The 18804-nt window shown below is 35.2% G+C and overlaps 2 protein-coding genes across 4 annotated transcripts; one reads left to right on the plus strand and one right to left on the minus strand.

The window, feature by feature from the left end:
- Nucleotides 1-455: 455 nt before the first annotated feature.
- On the minus strand, nt 456-8323 carry LOC126964790 (josephin-2). The gene is made up of 4 exons (XM_050808055.1): nt 8043-8323; nt 7535-7707; nt 7079-7259; nt 456-6467 (listed from the first exon to the last, which is right to left on the minus strand). The coding sequence occupies exons 1-4, from the start codon at nt 8121-8123 to the stop codon at nt 6192-6194; spliced, it is 711 nt and encodes a 236-aa protein (XP_050664012.1). The 5' UTR covers nt 8124-8323; the 3' UTR covers nt 456-6191.
- A 490-nt stretch (nt 8324-8813) lies between these two features.
- Nucleotides 8814-18394, plus strand: LOC126964530 (fidgetin-like protein 1). 3 transcript variants are annotated; one of them, XM_050807719.1, is made up of 10 exons: nt 8827-9126; nt 9217-9366; nt 9467-9943; nt 10158-10270; nt 12766-12921; nt 13651-13784; nt 14835-14949; nt 16343-16455; nt 17381-17572; nt 18238-18394. In XM_050807719.1, the coding sequence occupies exons 1-10, from the start codon at nt 9038-9040 to the stop codon at nt 18355-18357; spliced, it is 1659 nt and encodes a 552-aa protein (XP_050663676.1). In that variant the 5' UTR covers nt 8827-9037; the 3' UTR covers nt 18358-18394. The 3 variants fall into 3 exon arrangements, with proteins under 3 accessions (XP_050663692.1, XP_050663676.1, XP_050663684.1); XM_050807727.1 differs by having other exon boundaries at nt 8835-9126; nt 9633-9943; XM_050807735.1 differs by lacking the exons at nt 17381-17572; nt 18238-18394 and having other exon boundaries at nt 8814-9126; nt 16336-16456.
- Nucleotides 18395-18804: the final 410 nt, after the last annotated feature.

Here is an 18804-nt window from a genome sequence, read left to right on the forward strand (position 1 = left end):
AGTTGGGCTAGTCAACAGCTTCTGATGATGCCTCGTGTAGAGACAAAGCACGTGTCGGATTTGTTGAAGCAGAGTTTAAATTACCGACTAACGTGATCGATCTATGGAGGGTTCAGCGGGGCGTGATTCTTCAGTGGAGTCATATATACCAGGCACCCATACACGCTTTATGGTCAAGGGCGTGCATATCATATAGGCAATTAGGCAGTGCCTACCTGAATAATGAAAAGAGGAACCTAAATAAGTTTATTTACTACCTACGGTAGGCAGTCTGCAGATGTCGATACTTATGTCGTACTGTCGGACTAAAGCGCAACTTCGACTAATTAGATCTACAGTGCCTACTTTGCTAGAAGACCAATTGGTCGTGCCCTTTTTATGGTATAGATACAATATTTAAGATTGTCGCCAACGCAAGTTGACTGCTGTTATTTTTGGAACATTAATACACTTCGTAAATGAAAAAATATTGTTTATTTACACAAATACAAGATTTCATATAGAATAGAAACACAGTAGGTACAATGAAGGTAACGTCACACTATGTTAGATATCTACTCTTTGATTTCTTTGGTTATTGATTTTGCTTGTAATATTGCTGTAGGTGCGATGCGATGATATTTTGACAAGTCATATTTGAAGGTTCAATCATGCAAAGAACACACTACCAGGACATAATACCTTGACAATAAAACCCAATAGGAAGAAGAGAGGGTGTTATTTGAAAGACTTTCCTTAAGTAACGTTGGCTGCTAAATTTATATAAATAAAAGTTTACTTTTTATATTATTCCCGAAGTTCATAAACACACACGTTACACACAGACACAAAAGCGGACTCCCAGGTAATACAGGTTTTGTTAAACAAGAGACGGCAACGAAATAGTTTGAAATTTTGATATTTCTTTTGCCGCTAAAACAGCGAATGATACAAACAAGATGGCGAATTACAAAATGGCGGCCATGCAAATTTACACAAACGATTCATTTAAAATGTACATTGTGTTAGGTACATCTTGTTTGGTGGTACGGAAGTTTTCCTGTGCGAATCCGATTCGTCCTTGAACAGTTTTTTTTATTGTTTAGGCCGACCCCAACTCAATACGTTAATAATTGTAATACCTACACCATGTATTTATCCCCGGAGCCCAATTTAACTTTTGAACAATAACTTAGAGCCTTTGTAGATGTATTTTTTGAGCAGGTGTTCAACACAATATATTTTTTTAATTGCCACCGTGGGTTTGTACTATTTAATAGTGTATTAATGTAGCATTAAATAAGCACATATGAGCTCCTTCACACACAGTAGCTAGGTGGCAAGCCAGCTAGGTGGGATCTACTACGGTGCAATTTCTGCCCTGAGGAAGCATTATTGTTTCGGTTTGCCATCGTTGCTAGTGAAATGACTGGGATAATGAGACTTCTAAGACTTCTAGACTAACATCTGTCTTTTTGTCTCAGAATCGAACGCAATTTAGTACCGCACGGGATCTCATTAAAAATCGTGCGCATTATTGCAACCGCAAAATTGTGTTATGTATTCAGACAGACAGAAATACCAAGTTTTTATCAATCAAATGTTTTTGTTACGTAAAAATGGCGCTGTGCCCGCAACGCAACTAAAAGTTGAGGAGTTATAGTAGAACCACGAGGATGCTGTCCGATTCTTTTATTTACTGGGACAATAACTGCGATTCTAAAGGTTACCGCCGCGTTACTGTACAATGCACGCTGTTACATAGTAGAAGAAAAATAACGAAACCATAAGTTAACTCGAAATTTTGTGTCAGTCTAAAATATCTGGCAGAGCGCAAACAAACCACTTTTGTAACAAGATAACTAATGCTAATATAATATATTGTTTTCTGGTGAATGGAAGACTACTATCGGAGTACGAATTTACAAAACTTTGAACATTTTTGCCAAGTGGCACATACAATATAAAAGAATTAATTTTCTATAAAGTCACGCTTAGCAAAAAGCTTAATTATTATCTATAATTAAATACCACAAGAACAATTTGTTATTTTTTAATATAAGGGATATTAAAATAAAACTTTTGGGATTAATGAAATTAAATTAGTAACCAAAGTTTATGAACGATGTGGCACTCGAACCCGCGAACTCTCGGGATCAAGATTCAAGAGGTGTTTAGATTTAGAAAAAGCGACATCTAAGTCAATTTCCTAATATGATATTATTGGGGTTGAGCAGGTCATCAACTGTAAAGTAGATCCTGTAGATGGAGCCACAATCTCAGAGTTGAACAAAACATACCAAGATTTATGAATGCTACATCACTCGAACGGAACCTGAGGGGTCGCGGATTCGAGTCGCCCATCGTTCATAATTTTTGGTTACAAATTTAATACCACAAGAAGTTAATTTATTTTTTAGGTATTCACGAAATAGCTCAGTGAACTTAACTATTGAGGTAATATTATGTACTACGTACTAGACTCTTTAGAACACGTCTCACCTTGATTATTTGTAACACAAGTTGTAGCCAGCTGTAGTCAACTCGCTTAGTCTATGCTAAGCGTTTGTACCAATAAGACGCATTTAATGACGACCGTTTAAAAATTGTTTGAAGTATATTCAGATACTTTATAAATCTAAACACACAAGTATTATTATCAAAACACGGTTTTATTGATTTAATTCGTGACGAAAAGACGTCATCGCGGTGACAACTGCCAAATTAAGTGTCAGAGTCCCGCTTTTTTTTTTTGCGCCCAAGCAAGGGAATGGGCTACCCTCCGGGATAAGTCAAGTTGCGTCTTATATTTGGTTCGCAATAGCTGCTCTAGTACGGTGTACATATTACCTCAATGGGTACATGCTGAGTACATTATAATACTGCCCACTTACCTCTCGAGAAGTTTTACATGCAATAGAACATTCACGAAAATTTACATTTTACACATTTTTAGGAGATATCACAATATGTAGCCCGTATGGTATAAGTGGACAAGACGTAGTATTTACATGTTTTATTTGTCGATCATATACCTAAATGTCATTAATATGAAAATTGTATTTATTACAGAACTTAAAATATATGTACATCTGTTGAAATTATTTAAACCATTCGATATTAAATGATTGGATGAAAATATGTTAACATATTCTTTAATTAGGTAGGCGATTAGTTTAACACAACAAATTAGAGGTTAAAATATCATTTACAATATAACGAATGTGTCACTGGTACGTCAATAAACACACATATAAGTTAGGCCAGCACAATCTTATCAAATACAATAAAAACAAATAATTTAATAACAGCTTGTTGTAAGTTTAATAACGAAATACACTGGATATATATTATTACGGTTATAAAATAAAAAATATAAAGCCGTTATTTCAATTTTACAGACACTTTGAAGCTTTAGGAGCTTCAATATAAGCCACAGAGAAAACAATAAATTAAAATAATCTATACTATTATGAATAAAACTTAAATATGTTGATATCTTCTATAAACCTCACAAGCATTGTGAACTGTCAATGGATTAACATAACAACATTAATAACTTAAAGGATCTGTCTCCAAAGCCATTCATAATGATAAAAAATTATGTTTTATTTTATGAAAATAAGGGATTGCCCATTACAATGCAGTGCCGCTCAGGATTCTTGAAAAACCCCAAAAATTCTGAGCGGTACTACAACTGCGACCGTCACCTTGACATCACATCACACCTTGACAGACATCAGATGTTGAGGCTAATTTGCCTAGTAATTTCACTAGCTAGCTACGGCGCCCTTCAAACTGAAACAAAGTAATGTTTACACATTACTGCTTCACGGCAGAAATAGGCGCCGTTGTGGTACCCATAATCTAGCAGGCATCCTGTACAATAGAGCCTCCCACTCTGACGTTTGCGTTGGGCTGCCTAAGTTTAAGCTCCGCATAAGCTTTTCATAAAAATAAAAATAAAATACGAAATCAAAGATTTTACACTCAGCAAAGTTTTACATAAGCTAAGTCTAAACAGAGTCTAAATACACTCTATAGATCTCAGCCTAAGTGTCATGTACTCTTAAGATTAATACTTTGCAGTAAGTAAGTGTGCAAATGGGTAATATATATATATATATATTTATTATACAGGTCTTCTAATGTTATATTATATATATTAGTAATAAAACGGTGCATATACCACAGACAGAAGGGACCCGTACAAAACAAGATATTGACTGCGGGCAGAATTAATTTTATTAGTTTAAAGTGCTATGAAGTAGGTGCAGAACTTTAACAAACAAAATTCTCATCTGACAAGTGGCATAGCGGCATGTCGTCAAGTGCAACGTAGTTAAAAAAAAATACGATTATTGTTTCTGGTAATAAAAGACGTAAAATTTACTATTTAGCAAAAAGATATATATTTTTTTAATTTCACTCCTCTTAGTTTGGGTCGCATAAAAAAATCTAATTTCTGTAAAATAAATTGCATAAATACGCATTTACTGTCGTAATTTTAGATATTATGATAACAAAAATGTCTCGATAACAATATACCTAATATTTACATAAACTAAAATATGACTTGAATTAAATAAAATGTTTGATTTTTCAATATAAAATCAAATATTGCATCAACATTATCCATAGTATTGTTACATATATTTTTTTTTTATATATTATAATGTAAAAGTAACAGGATAACTAACAATTTGATTGAGTGGTTTGGATAAGTGGTAAAATTAAGCCCAACAATATTGGAAGAAATGAATAACAACAAACAAATATAAACTAACAAAGAGTATAAAATGTAAATACCTAATAATTACTCTCATAATGACAAGACAACACAGAGTACACACAATTCAGACACACACAAATATGAACACAACTATTATTATTTTAAGACACAATGTTCATTGGCTGAACTGATGAGGAATGTGCCAAAAGCATGAAAGTTGATTTGTTTACATTTAAGAACTACTATATTATTTATTAATATTGCATTTCTTACGATTTATCAGTGTTGGTACCTACTAGTTTCAGACCATTCGGAGGTCATTCTTCAGGGTGAGTGTAGTGGGTGTGAGTCGAGGGTTATCACAAACCCAGACCGAAACTAGTCGGTACGCACACCAATAAATCGCGAGTAAAGCCGTATTAATAAATAAGTTAACATTGTCTCACAAATGTTTTAATAATATAAGAACTACTAATTCCAATAGACATGACTGTCTTTTGTTGGAGACATTGTTTTTAATGTATATGAGGTGTACCAAGTAGGTAGGTAGGTACAACAGCTGAAAAATTCAACATGATGAAAATTTGGGTAATAATCAATGACATTTTAACGTCATTGGTAATAATCTTAAAATGATTTCGGAATTTTAAGATAAATTGAATATTTACGCAGTCTCAGATGAATCGACACCACTGGAGTGTTGAACAAACAAACCAAGATTTATGAATCATGTCATTTGCATGTTTAGCTTAGCGTGTAAAGGGTTAGGGGCGAAATGTCCAAACACAAGACAAGAATTTTAAATCAAAAATTTGTATACAAATATACATAGAGATTTAATTAAGTGAAGGAGATGACATAAAAAAATTAATATAAAATATTATGTTGTTTGAATTTTTGGCACAACAAAGCGGAATTAATATCAATGTCATAATGTAGTGACCACAAATAATGGTCTATACAGGAGCTGATGTAGAAAGTTGTCAGCTGTTCAGTCCTCAGTCATAAGCATAGTGACTTGTACATCATCACCACATTAGTGTGATGCTTCAGCACCGAGTGTTAATGACTGGAAACATGATAAATCATTGTTTATGCAACAACTTAGTATCACTACAGATAATCTAGTATCTACCAAGTCACAACCACTGTATTAGGTTTGCCTAATATAATATTTATGTGCAACAATGTTTAATCTATATATTTAAAAAAGATTTCCACCAACTTTGACTCATCAAGATATCTCTGGAACCATAAGGCATAGAGACTTGGAATTTGATAGAAATATTCCTTTCCCCAAGTAGAGGTCAGCTAAGAACGGTTTTTACGAAATACACCCGCAAGTTTTTTCAGTGTGAACAGAACACTGTCTGTTGGGTCAGTTAGTTCTTTATACAATGCATTACTCAGACATTTTTGTCAAATACAATTTTTTTTCACTTCTTATGGCACACATCTCACCATCAAACATTGAACATGATTATGCATTGTTCTCTATGCTTGTATAGTCTCTCACTTCATGCAACCTCAGGCACTCAGCGTCGCGGTTGTTGTAATCATAACTCGAGTTAACACTGTCCTCACTGTTACAAATAGGAAGCATCTCCTGTTTCACATCGCTGGTTAATATGCTGTTGTTCATGGAATACTGATTTATCCAGAGCTGCTTTTCTTCTACCTCACGACTGACCACAATGAACAGTTCCTTTTCTTTACTGTCTAATTGTTCTTTTAAATATGCTATAAGGTCTGCACTCTGAAAGATTTAAGAAATAATTTAATTTAATTTGTAAGCTCATTCTCAATACTAATTGAAGGTGGATTATTCCTAAAGCAAGCTGAGCTTGTGCCTAGGGGTGCGACCCACCCTGTCTAACATTAAAAGGCATAAAAGGCATTTATTTTCTCAAAATTGATTCCTTTAGAATTCTTTTTGATGTCATTTCTAATAACTACTAGATACTACTACCACTTCGGAAACAAATGGCGCTCTGAGAGAGAAGAAGTGGTGCAAGAAACTCTCCCAGCATTCTTTTTTTGAGCTCTTTTCAATAAAAATATACAATATTGTACAGTCATTTCAATCGCTATAAAATAATCACAATCTAGTCCCAGGCTGTCTCATCATTTAGATATACAGCAGTGGAGTAATAGGATTTACGACAGAGCCATTTTTTTGTAAAACATTTCAATTTATTTATAGATAATGCCTGAACAGTGGCTGGGACTTTAGTATAAAAGTGTATACAAAGCTATTATGTATCTTATGAAGTATGTTTCATCACTAACAACATATAATCTTCAAAGTCAATCAATAACACATTGATGATTGAAAATTATTCCTAGTAAACACCACAATTAACTTACTCTGCCTATCAATTGTGGAGCATCCAACTTAGAGTCTAAATTATAAAAGTTTCCTTGTATTTGTCTGATTGCAATCCAGTGGCGCCTCCGGATTGGCAGCATTACAAAACCAAGTTTGTAGTCTGATGGCACATTCAGGATAAAACCACAAATATTTGCCAAATTCAAACAGCCTGGGTCTCTGAAAGTATTTAATGTTATATTTTTAATATAATAGACTTGTGAAATTTTTACAAATATTCTATTCATCAAAAAATTGTCACAAAATTTTGATCTAATACACTTGCTTACATACATCACTTTACAATTACAACCAGAACATTTTTTTAAATAATTTGTATAAATAACAATCAAGAATATAAACATTCTTAATGATGAAAGTTAAATTAGAAAAAAAAAACTGTAACACATCACCATGTGGATCATAAATTGTATTCAAAAGTAACAAAAACTTACTTTCTCTTATCAAACCAAATGGCCTCACATCCATTTTTCTGCAGTGCTGCCATAATAACATTAATGTCATAATTTCCAAAACCCAAGATTGATCGATGAGGATTGATCCACACATTTGGTGATAATCTGCTGCATATTGAATCTAAATCTGACTTGGAGTAAGTATTGCTTTTCTAGAAGAAAAAATTGGTGTTACTTGTTTATCTTTTAAAAAGTAATTTAATTTTTTTATGTTAACTACATGGCTTGTTCACAAACCTATCTGTGCTAGTTGTCATACAATACTTATATTATCAAATTCTAATTATTATAATATGAATTTAATTACATTCTTAAAAGAAAGGACTTAATGTTAATTTTGCATTCTAAAGAAATCTGCATCTAAGAAAAACCAAACCAGATAATAAGACACATTATAAATATAACGTTATAGTTTCAGGTCTCCATCAATATGTATTTATATATATATATATTTTCTAAATAGGAGACATTTAGAAGTGTTTCATACCTGAAATAAATTATTTAAGGCGTGTAAAGCACAAAGTTCTTTAACTTGCTTTTCATGGTAAATTGTCGGCATTGAACTCATCTTTACTTTATAAAACTGCCATAGTTAAAACATATTAATATCACGGTAAAGAATTTTATAATACCATCAAAGTTTAACATTAAAACAAATAATTTTTAACGAAATTAGTAAATAGATTCGTAAATACTGAAGTAAGTACTAATGACTATTATTTACTAGTATTTATTTAGTATGGCTGTATGGGGTGGATTCTTGGTGGTTGGTACGTCACTTGTCAGTATGAAGTACCCAAAAAATATATTATCTATATTATAGTACTCAACATTCTATCTCAGATTTTTACGTATTGGCAATAATTTTTCGAATTTCATTATTTCCAAATCCAACAATCGGTCAAATCAACTTCGTCGTCGTCATCAATCGATCAACTTCATCGTCAATCGTGTAACTAATAAGTATTCACGAAGCAATTAATTATTGTGCTATGAATTTGTGTATAATTATTTTAATTTCATTTCGATGCTGTTTGCAGGTGCTCATACATTAAACCAATAATACAAAAAAAACACGGAATAAACATTATATAAAAACTTCCACTTACATTTAACTTTTTGTAATATGAAATAAAATTATTTAGAATATCTTTTCCCAGTTCCCACTCTCTATTTTTAATAACCGCTACAGGTTTAAATTAGCAGGTAGTAAGGTGTATTAGACAAAAGATTGTAATTTGAGCTGATAGCCTCGTTGCCAGTACTCTAAATAAATAAATAAAAATATTGGCGCCATTTATTACAAAATGAAATTAGAAGTTAGAACTTATCAACATTAAAGTTAGAAGTACTAAAGTATTATGATTTTATGAATCATATTATGCATATTTATCGCTTGTTACAGTAATTCAATCGAACCCCTTAAGTTTTAAAGTTGACTAAAATAAAATTTTTGATTTAAACAACGCATTGGCAAAAAAGATGCAAATCTCTCAAGATAATGAAGATTCTCCTAGTTTAGCAATATTTGATAGTTGTTCTATTCAAGAATACAAAAAATCGTTAGAAAGGTATGTCTGCTAAAATATTTTGTAATAATATCTAAACAATAAATACATCTCATAAATAAATAAATATTGTATAACTATTATTACATTCAGCTCATCGAATGCCTGCTCGACAACATTATTAAAAGCATCTCTAAGAAACTCGAACGAAGAACAAGTCCTAGATAACATATTCAACACAGCTAAGGATATTTTACAAAACAAAAACACAAGTAATATATCCAAATGGAGGAGTTCATTGAGGTAGCATATTATTTTGTATTGAGATGTTACTATAATATAAGAAAACGATTAATTATTTAAGTTTCATATGAAATTTAACACTAATTTTTATAAATTCCAGCAATTTTTCTGACCCAATCAAGTTATTTGAAGCATCCATTCCAACCTGTTGCAAATGTTCCGAAAAAGATTTCATTTGCATAAACAGTTCCTTAAAAAATGATTGCAAATGTAATAGGAACTTCAGTGATAATTTCAACAAGGATATACCAGTTATGTTGTTACAGTCAGATTCAAGTCAAGAAGCAAAATCTGAGGATGAACAACTGAAAACAAAAGCAAGATTGAAAAAGTTACAGCCGAAGAGAATTCACACTCCAAGTTCCAGTACATCTAATATAGAGGATTGCACACAAAAAGGAAAACAAGATGATAATGATGAATATGACAAAAAAGCACATAAAAGTCTTGTAGCAAAGATAACATTTAAAACTGCACGGGAACAGCTGCTAGGATCAAATCCTGCTGCTCGGAGGACCTTAGGAGCATCAAGAAAGGCACAAGCTAAATTTATATCTCCAATGTTAGGAGCAGCACAGTAGGTTTCTTATCTGGTTATATGCTTATATGTATGATAGTTTTTTAATACATGTGACAGTATATTTAAGAAATAACCTTTCAGATGGTTTGGCACTGTTGCTTATAAAAACTCAGAATAACATAGATAGCTTTAATCACTGTCAATAAGGGTTTTCGGCAACTCATAGGAAATACACTGTTTATGAAATAATTAATGAACATTGATTTTTCAGAGAAAAGCAAGTGTCTGAGGCTAGTGAAGTCATTGATGATAGACTTAAACACATAGACCCGAAAATGATTGAGTTGATTGAAAGTGAAATTATAGATAAAGGATCACCTATTGGTTTGTTATGTTTTTTATTATTATAATTAATAATTATGCAAAAAACAAAATAATATAATTATAAATAACAAAACTGATTATATATAGATACTAGCTGACCCAGCAAAGGTTGTATTGCCGATATTAAAATCGCGATACAAATGTAACTGTTGATCGTAGATGGGTGATAATTTGAAGTTGTATGTATATTTTAATGCTGACTCATAATCAAATAAATTTAAAAAAAATGTCAAAAAAAATAAAAAATTAAATTTCGTGTCAACCACCCTTCACATTAAGGGGGATGAAAAGTAGATGTTGTCCGATTCTCAGACCTACCCAATATGCACTCAAAATTTCATGAGAATCGGTCAAGCCGTTTCGGAGGACTTCAATGTTTAACACCATGGAACGAGAATTTTATATATAAGATTTATAAAAAATCTGTTTCACCACTGTGATACAAATAATTCTTAAATCAAATAACTTCCTAGTCAATGACGGTAAAGAGAAATCTGATCTGTGTTTTCCATTCACATTTGACTCAACTCCATGATAATCTATACCAACAACGCTTATTCTGCTATATTACTCTTAAATGCGGAGGTAGAAACTGGTCCTGGCGTTTGTGACCTTGGAAATTCATAAATCGAGAGGTCCCAATAGTGCTGTGGACCTGTGGCCGAAATTAGTGCCAGTTCTTACTTGCTTGCAAGTAGGACTTCCGACAAGGTTGCTAGCTGTGCTAGATTTTGTATATCTCACACATAAATGGGCTTAAACGGTTGATTTGAAACAAAGGCTTTAACAGTGAATCTGTACATGGCAAATTTCTTTGATCAACTGTGGCACAAAGTGCTTATTGTGGTCGATTGTCAAGGTTGGTATTGAGTTATCCATAAATAGCTATTGTCCCGCAAGGCTATCCCCGACACTGTTTTTCTTCATATCAATAATATGCTGCAAATCAGTGACATTGATTGCTATGCAGGAGACAACACAGGGTATGTATGCTTCTAGCCATGCGAACTTCTCTCGGGATAGCGTTGACGGAAATCAGAATAACTTGTGCCTAAAATCGAGACTATGCTATGGAATGTTTTGGAAAGGGGCCGGCTGAATTTAGTCCAATTTAACCCTTAGAACACACAAGCTTGAGTGTTCACACCTAAAACGACTCCAATTGTCGTATTCTTTACATCTTCGTATATATTCAAGATCACGCCTCTAACTGCCACAGCTTGTGGCACACTCAGCATTCAAATATCGAACAACGTTCAGTTCCATGGTAACTCCGAAAAGAAGGCCAAGTTGGCCTCTGAATAGCTTGGTGTGAGTTGAGTGAGTGACACCGATTACTGAGGAGTAAAGAGAGACAGTACTTCAGTTCAAGCCACCACATACAACTGTATAAGGCAAAAATTCGACCTCACATGGAGCAACTTTTTCATCTCGGGGCCTGCGTTCCCCAGTACAAGATTCTTCCATTCGACCCCGCATATAACGAAGAGAGGCTCAAAATTATCGACAATCAAGTTATTTCCGATCGGATTGAATTTTTGGCGTTATTTGGATTGATACCAACAGGCGAATTGCACCACCGGACCTTACGTCAAAATGGGTAATTCAACCCGCATCATGTTCAAGCATCGTATTCTATAACCACGCGTTTTGCAAGAAATATTTGTATCGCACAGTCACCTTGTGGAATCAATTACCGGCTGCAGTCTTCCTGAATCGACACAACTTAGGCAGTAGGAGCTTTCCAGCTTAGTGCATACACCCAACTTAAAGGCCAGCGATGCATCTCTTGACCTCGGATGTCCATGAGCTTGCCTCTCCGCTTCCCATCACATGAGCATGTTGCCCTTTTGCAACATCTTATATGCATAAAAACAGAGGAACTTGTAAAAACTTGGGAAGCCTAAAAGATGGCAGTTTTGAAACAATCTCTTTGTGCCCTTTACGACAGAATGATTTCGCTATATCAAGTCTAAATGCCAAGCCTTCTATCACTTGCTTTAGGAAGCCTCCGCACATCTTGCCCGAGCTATGGTTTGTACCAACCAATTTAACATGGTGAAAGCCGTAGTGCCAGTCGTTGGTCGTAATGGTCACCTTACGAGCTCGATTTATTGTCAAACCATTTTCGTTAAGAGTCGAGTTAGAGGCACAGTGGATTAGCTATCTGTTTTGCCGTATGTGCTAGGCACTAACATATGCAGGAAACTGGTTGAAGTTACCAAGGGCATCTTTCGCTAACGCCTAGATCTCGCGTGTTCCGGATGGGTGACTTTAAAGCTGTTTGACAATTTTAATGATGTGTATAGATATCGCTTGGGCAATTAGCAGCAATCCAGTTTTGACACTTGTTGTTGATGATTACTTGACTGTTGATGATTTAACCAGCTGTTTCCCCTCAGCTATCATTAATTTTGTGTAACTTCAACTTTCTTGAAAACTGATATTGTTGTTTTATTATATTATGTATAAGTGATAATTTGACATTGTTGCAGGTTGGGATGACATAGCAGGTCTGCAATTGGCCAAGTCAGTGATCCAAGAGGCAGTTGTATGGCCATTGCTACGTCCTGACATATTCACTGGCCTACGGAGACCCCCAAAAGGCATACTGCTATTTGGTCCACCGGGTACTGGGAAAACATTGATTGGTACAATTTACTTTTTTATTTAAATTCTCCTAGCTTTTAGGTTGTTGTGGACACAAATAGGTACAAGTCGTTTTTACAAGGATGTTTTTTTTTACGAAATTAAGGGACGAGACGAGCAGGACGTTCAGCTGATGGTAAATGATACGTCCCGGCCATTACAATGCAGTGCCGCTCAGGATTATTGAAAAACCTAAAAATTCTGAGCTGAATACAGTTGCGCTCGTCACCTTGAGACATAAGATGTTAAGTCTCATTTGCCTAGTAATTTCAGTAGCTACGGCGCCCTTCAGACCGAAACACAGTAATGCCTTTACTGCTTCACGGCTGAAATAGACGCCGTTGTGGTACCCATAATCTAGCCAGCATCCGGTGCAAAGGAGCCTCCCACTAGTAATGGTATGAATACGTGATTTCCATGGTATTGTTAAATACATCTACAGATTTACAATATCCTAGCGTGTAGACTATAGACGTACAAAGAGTGCGAGAGAGAAGAACATCTCTAATGGAGAAACTCACACTTTTAACTTCACACAAATCAAAATTGATGATGCTTTATAGGGCTGTCAAGTCTTCTATACGGTATATGACTGATTTTTACACTTGGTTTAGGGCTTGAAGGGAGTGGACAATACATTTTATCGAGTTATTTAACGACTTAGAAAAGGTCCACCCAAAGAGGTTTTCATGTAGTTTTAATAGTTTCAGATTTAATTTTCTATTTGTCAGGCAAGTGCGTGGCGGCACAATGTCGCGCGACTTTCTTCAGCATATCCGCGTCGTCACTCACCTCCAAATGGATCGGAGATGGAGAGAAGATGGTGCGAGCACTGTTCGCCGTCGCGCGCTGCCACCAGCCTGCGGTATGAAGTTTGCAGAAACCATCCCTTATACTTATGATATAAAGTCGAATATCGAATGTCGATAATACTAGACAAACACCTAGGGGAAGGCCTGGCAAAGTGAAACCTCGGACAAATTATTAGTTTTTCATTCAACACGCCACCACTGTTACGTTCGGCCATCTTGGTTTAGTACGCAGCGATGAGTAGTAATTGTTTATCATGTTGTGATTATTACTTGACCAATGAGCATTCAGTACCCTGGGCCCGCTCACCTCAATTGATAGACTGATTTATTTTGTGAATTTGTGGGTATTAGGAATCTAGGTACTATTTTATAAATACCGTGGGTTAAATGGGTGCTGAAATCAAACTCACATTGGACCTTCCATAATTAATGTCAGGGCCTTAATTAAAAGCTTGTATAGATATATAGTAAAAAAATATGTTCACTTATACTGGTAGTGCGCGTCTCATTACGACAGAAAAATGATTAATATATAGTAGGTACAGAAGTTTCACTTAGTTACACTTTGTAAAGAAATAGCTACTTTAACTACCAACAAATTAGATTAATTTTTAGGTGTACTCTGTTCGCAGCTAGGTACAATACATGGACAAATTACATCTAATTTATCCATCATCACGCACACTACTGTCTAGGTGTTAGATTATGTTTGATTTGTTAATGTAAAACTTCTTTTATGCAATGGAAAGAAAATAGGTACCTATTGTAATTAAAGTCGCACGCGCCAAACACCGCTAAGGAGGATCACCTATTAGTTCCGAAGTCTACCTTCCTTCCTCATCACCAGATCTTTATTATTATTAGAAGACTTCGAAATTGATAGGTATGTGAAAATTAAACCATATAATAAAACAAAGACTGAAAGTCACACTGACGTCAGCAAGCGGTCTTCAGTTTACAAGCGGTAGTTTTGATTGGTGACTTTTGAAATGTCTGGACCTGTCAACTATCATGGCGGCCTATCCCCATATTAACGCGCGGGGATTATATCAGCGTTATTCGAATAAAAAATAGGTTCTAAGAGTTAGTGTACAATATTTCAGGTAATATTTATAGATGAAATAGACTCGCTGCTGACGGCGCGCAGTGATAGTGAACACGAAGCCACTCGTAGGATCAAAACCGAGTTCCTGGTGCAGTTCGACGGGGCTGCCACAGGTCAGTGTTTTTTTTTAATGGAAAAGAGGATAAATGAGCTTTACCGACCTTTTACTGTCCCTTTCCCAGATTTTTTGTGGTCGAGGAGGGAGGGGAGAAGACTTTTCGCGCACTGTCATCGTAAGACGGCACTTAAACATAATAAGATAACTTAAATGTCCTTACTAATATTAATTATAAATGCGATTGTGTGTTTGTTACACAGCACGACTCGCCGCACGAATTTCCAACAATGGATATTTTTCAAGGTTCTTGGGGTAGCTCAGATCGAATTCAAAATTATTATGAAATTTTGACAGTTTTTAATTCAATTTGCATAATAAATACATGCATACCTCGAACCATTATAGGTCGTTGACAACCCATATAGCCGAATGGTTAGTGACCCTGACCGGTAGCTTAGTAGCTAGAGGTCCCGGGTTCGAATCACGGTAGGTGCAATCATTTATATGATGAATATGGATGTTTGTTTCCGAGTCATGAGTGTTTATATGTATTTATGTATGTTTAAGTAAGTATATGAATGTATTATTCAAACAAAACAAATCTTATAACTATATTTACAGTACTATGACTAAATAAAATTAAAACTACCATGACGTGGAAACGTACCAAGAAACTGGCGCGGTGGATAGCTAGGCTGATCCGTTGACCGAAATAGCTGCCAGAGCTTGGGTTTCCAGTTGCCTTATGGAGGCGCGAAGGTAGTATTTTGAACATTCTCCGCCCCTCTGGGCCTCACGGGCCAAGTGTCTCCACACCAAACGGCACAAATATGTATGAATCACTGAGACCGACATATTTGCGACGCTTTTTGTCTTCGGCAGTCGAAGCAGCAGCCCCAGCACCAACTGACGTAACTTGGACATGAGAAGGAGCCAGAGTGTCGACGCAAGTCGCGTCCCACCCTAGCGCCCGTGCCCAAGCCACCAGCGTCATTCCATTAGGACGCTTGCCATCGCGGCGGGTAATACCATTTGGCTCTAAAACAGCTAGACAAATAACCTGCGGATGACTTCTTTAATACTGGCGTGACGACTGATACGGCCTGCCGATTTTAGGCAGGATAACCCGTAACGCCCAAGAGCATCTACATTGAATTTAGCATGTACATCCGGAACGCCACATCTACATTGACGTGGTTCATTCAGTTTTATACCTAGCCGGAGTGATACGCATATATTAAAAAATTGCTCTTATGCTAAGCGTAGACATGCTTTTATAATGACAAATAAATACATGTATTCAAACAAAACAAATCTTATATACATTATATCAATAAATATTGTCACGATTAATTAATAAGCTTTAAAATTACTATATTTACTAAATATATTATGTAATAAAATACTGCATCAAAATGAGGATATTTTAGATTAAACTCAGTTTCCAGGTGAAGAGGACCGACTGCTGATTGTGGGAGCGACCAACCGTCCCCAGGAACTGGACGAGGCAGCGCGCAGGAGGCTCGTCAAACGGCTCTACATACCGCTGCCAGACACACTGGTACCTACATCACTTAAGCTTACAGAAGCTTTATCTTCTTCTTCTTAGTCGGACACTCTTGTCAAAGTGGTCGAGGTTGCGTTGACGAGATACACGTTGGGGTATGCGGTTAGTCGACATCCTTTCTGAGGGTAGCTCTCCGGACGATGTGCTTCCATTTCTCACGGTTAGAGGCGTTGCGAGTTCACTGGACCATGGTTATGGCGTCTATCCAGCGGGTTATGGTTCGACCACGTGCTCTGTTGCCTTCCACCTGGCCCTGAACTACCAGTCTCTCCATCGAGTTCTTATTTCTAGAGACGTGACCGTGAAGCTTTATACTGAAACAGATATCCGAGAATGAATGAATAAGACGAAACACAGTATAGCTACTACTACTAAATTCTATATTAAATAAAAAATACCATTTTGTCTACTCGTAGATAAGTTGTAACAGAATGAGATTATTTCGTTTTTTTAGGGTCCCTGAAAAAAAACCATTACATGTTCACTTGGCTATCAGTCTGTCTGTCGAGCATTTTTTCTCACGGTCGCGTGAAAGTAACAAGTCTAAATTCCGCTTATTAAAACCTGCAGTGTGATAACTTCAAGGATTTTAATTAACTAGAATCGTGATTTTGACATAAAGCATAGCACAAGTAAAGGGTAAAATTGGAGCGGTATAATAATCCGACTCGCGCTTTACCTTTTTTCGGTGGTATAATATCTTTAACTTCTTATACTGTAACAATTATAGACAATGCAGTAGGTACTTATTACTTATTACTTATAGTTTTTCAGAAAAATAACAATTTCATTTTGAGTGGATCATCTCCTTTAAAAATGCTCGTTTAAGATTTCAAAGTGGTGTAATTCATTCTCAAATGTATATTTTTATGAAAATGTTACATAGTAATTAATAAAAATCAAATTGATAATTTGACAGGCCCGTAAACAAATAATATTGAATCTCCTGAAGACAGAAGACAATGTAATGAGTTGTGATGATGTGGAGGAAGTGGCGAGACTCACGGAGGGGTTCTCAGGCGCTGACATGAAGTCTTTGTGTTCCGAGGCAGCCATGGGGCCTATAAGATCCGTGCCCATGTCACAAATAATCAATATTGATAGAAATAAGGTGAGCGTTGTCTGAATCTCAAACTACCCTTACAATTATTTTAAAATAAACTGTTTAGCATAGTTATTTTACACATTATTTATGACAAAATTGTTTATTAAATAAAACATTATTACTCTGCAGTTTATTGAGTTCAAACTTTATAAGACAGCATTTTTATTATTTTAATAGGTATTATTACTTTCATGAAACGACTTATAACAAGTTCTACTTTTTATTTCGCTGATTAGATAGTTTACTGTATTTGTTAACTGTCATTTTGTTATTGTGACGTACGTCCGCACATTAAATTGTGTATGAACTATAAAGCACCAATGTCTAGTAATTAACACTTAAGTATCGTAATTAGACCCGATTAATCTTTTTTATTTAATTGTCTTCGGGAAATAAAGAATTCTACACACCGGTTATGTTATGTAAATGTACTCGTAAAGTTAGTAAAAGATAAAAAAACTTTAACCTAAATATCGAAATAAAATTACGGCAAACTGGCGCAAAAATTTATTCTTTTTAATATTGAGAAGGTATAACTTGTACGTTAATTTTGTTAAAGAGTTATATTATGGCAAAAATTAAAAATGATCAATCGCCATAATCATTCCAAGTTAATGGGTTCAATAAAATTAAATGTAACGATGTTTATGTTAATTTTTTGTCTCTATTAGGTTCGAGCCGTCAATGTGGATGACTTTCGATCAGCTTTACAGCGTGTCCGGCCAAGCGTATCTCAAGATGATTTAGGACAGTATGTTAAGTGGGACAAAACCTATGGCCAAGGATTTTAAATGTACAATTGTTTAATAAATGTATGAAATACTGAAACTGGTATTTATCTGTGTTATGCTTTGTATGCCTAACACTGTTTACCTAACTCCTGAAATGACGACATGCCAAAGAAACTATGATTATGCAGCACAACATAAAATGGGCAAAAATAAATTATTAGTGCTGCAATATCACTTTGAGGCTATGCTTACTCAAAGGTTTGACTCCAGGACAAAAAAGAAAGTGAATATTCTTTTTTATTATTATTAGAAATTAATCGAGATTTGTGTTTTGGTTGCAACCTTCCTTAGCGATCAAATGTTACCATGATTGGTATGTATGACGGTGTCGTCCGTTTACAAACGCTCGCTGTTACGAAATATGCCTTCGGCAAAATTGTCTTGTCATTATAAAATATGACGCAATATTTTATGGACAATTCAAACGCCGCTTAAAAACTGCCACGG

This window comes from Leptidea sinapis, chromosome 1 (genome assembly GCF_905404315.1).
Source record: "Leptidea sinapis chromosome 1, ilLepSina1.1, whole genome shotgun sequence".
Lineage (NCBI taxonomy): Eukaryota > Metazoa > Arthropoda > Insecta > Lepidoptera > Pieridae > Leptidea > Leptidea sinapis.

What these genes read in the sequence shown, in the direction of transcription:
- LOC126964530 (XM_050807719.1), top strand. Translation starts at nt 9,038, where the DNA reads ATGCAAATCTCTCAAGATAATGAAGATTCTCCTAGTTTAGCAATATTT. An exon ending in CCAATGTTAGGAGCAGCACA is followed by an intron (nt 9,944 to 10,157) that starts GTAGGTTTCTTA and finishes TTGATTTTTCAG; the next exon opens with AGAAAAGCAAGTGTCTGAGG. An exon ending in CGCGCTGCCACCAGCCTGCG is followed by an intron (nt 13,785 to 14,834) that starts GTATGAAGTTTG and finishes ACAATATTTCAG; the next exon opens with GTAATATTTATAGATGAAAT.
- LOC126964790 (XM_050808055.1), bottom strand. Translation starts at nt 8,123, where the DNA reads ATGAGTTCAATGCCGACAATTTACCATGAAAAGCAAGTTAAAGAACTT. An exon ending in CCTTAAATAATTTATTTCAG is followed by an intron (nt 7,708 to 8,042) that starts GTATGAAACACT and finishes TTTTTCTTCTAG; the next exon opens with AAAAGCAATACTTACTCCAA. An exon ending in ATTTGGTTTGATAAGAGAAA is followed by an intron (nt 7,260 to 7,534) that starts GTAAGTTTTTGT and finishes AAATACTTTCAG; the next exon opens with AGACCCAGGCTGTTTGAATT.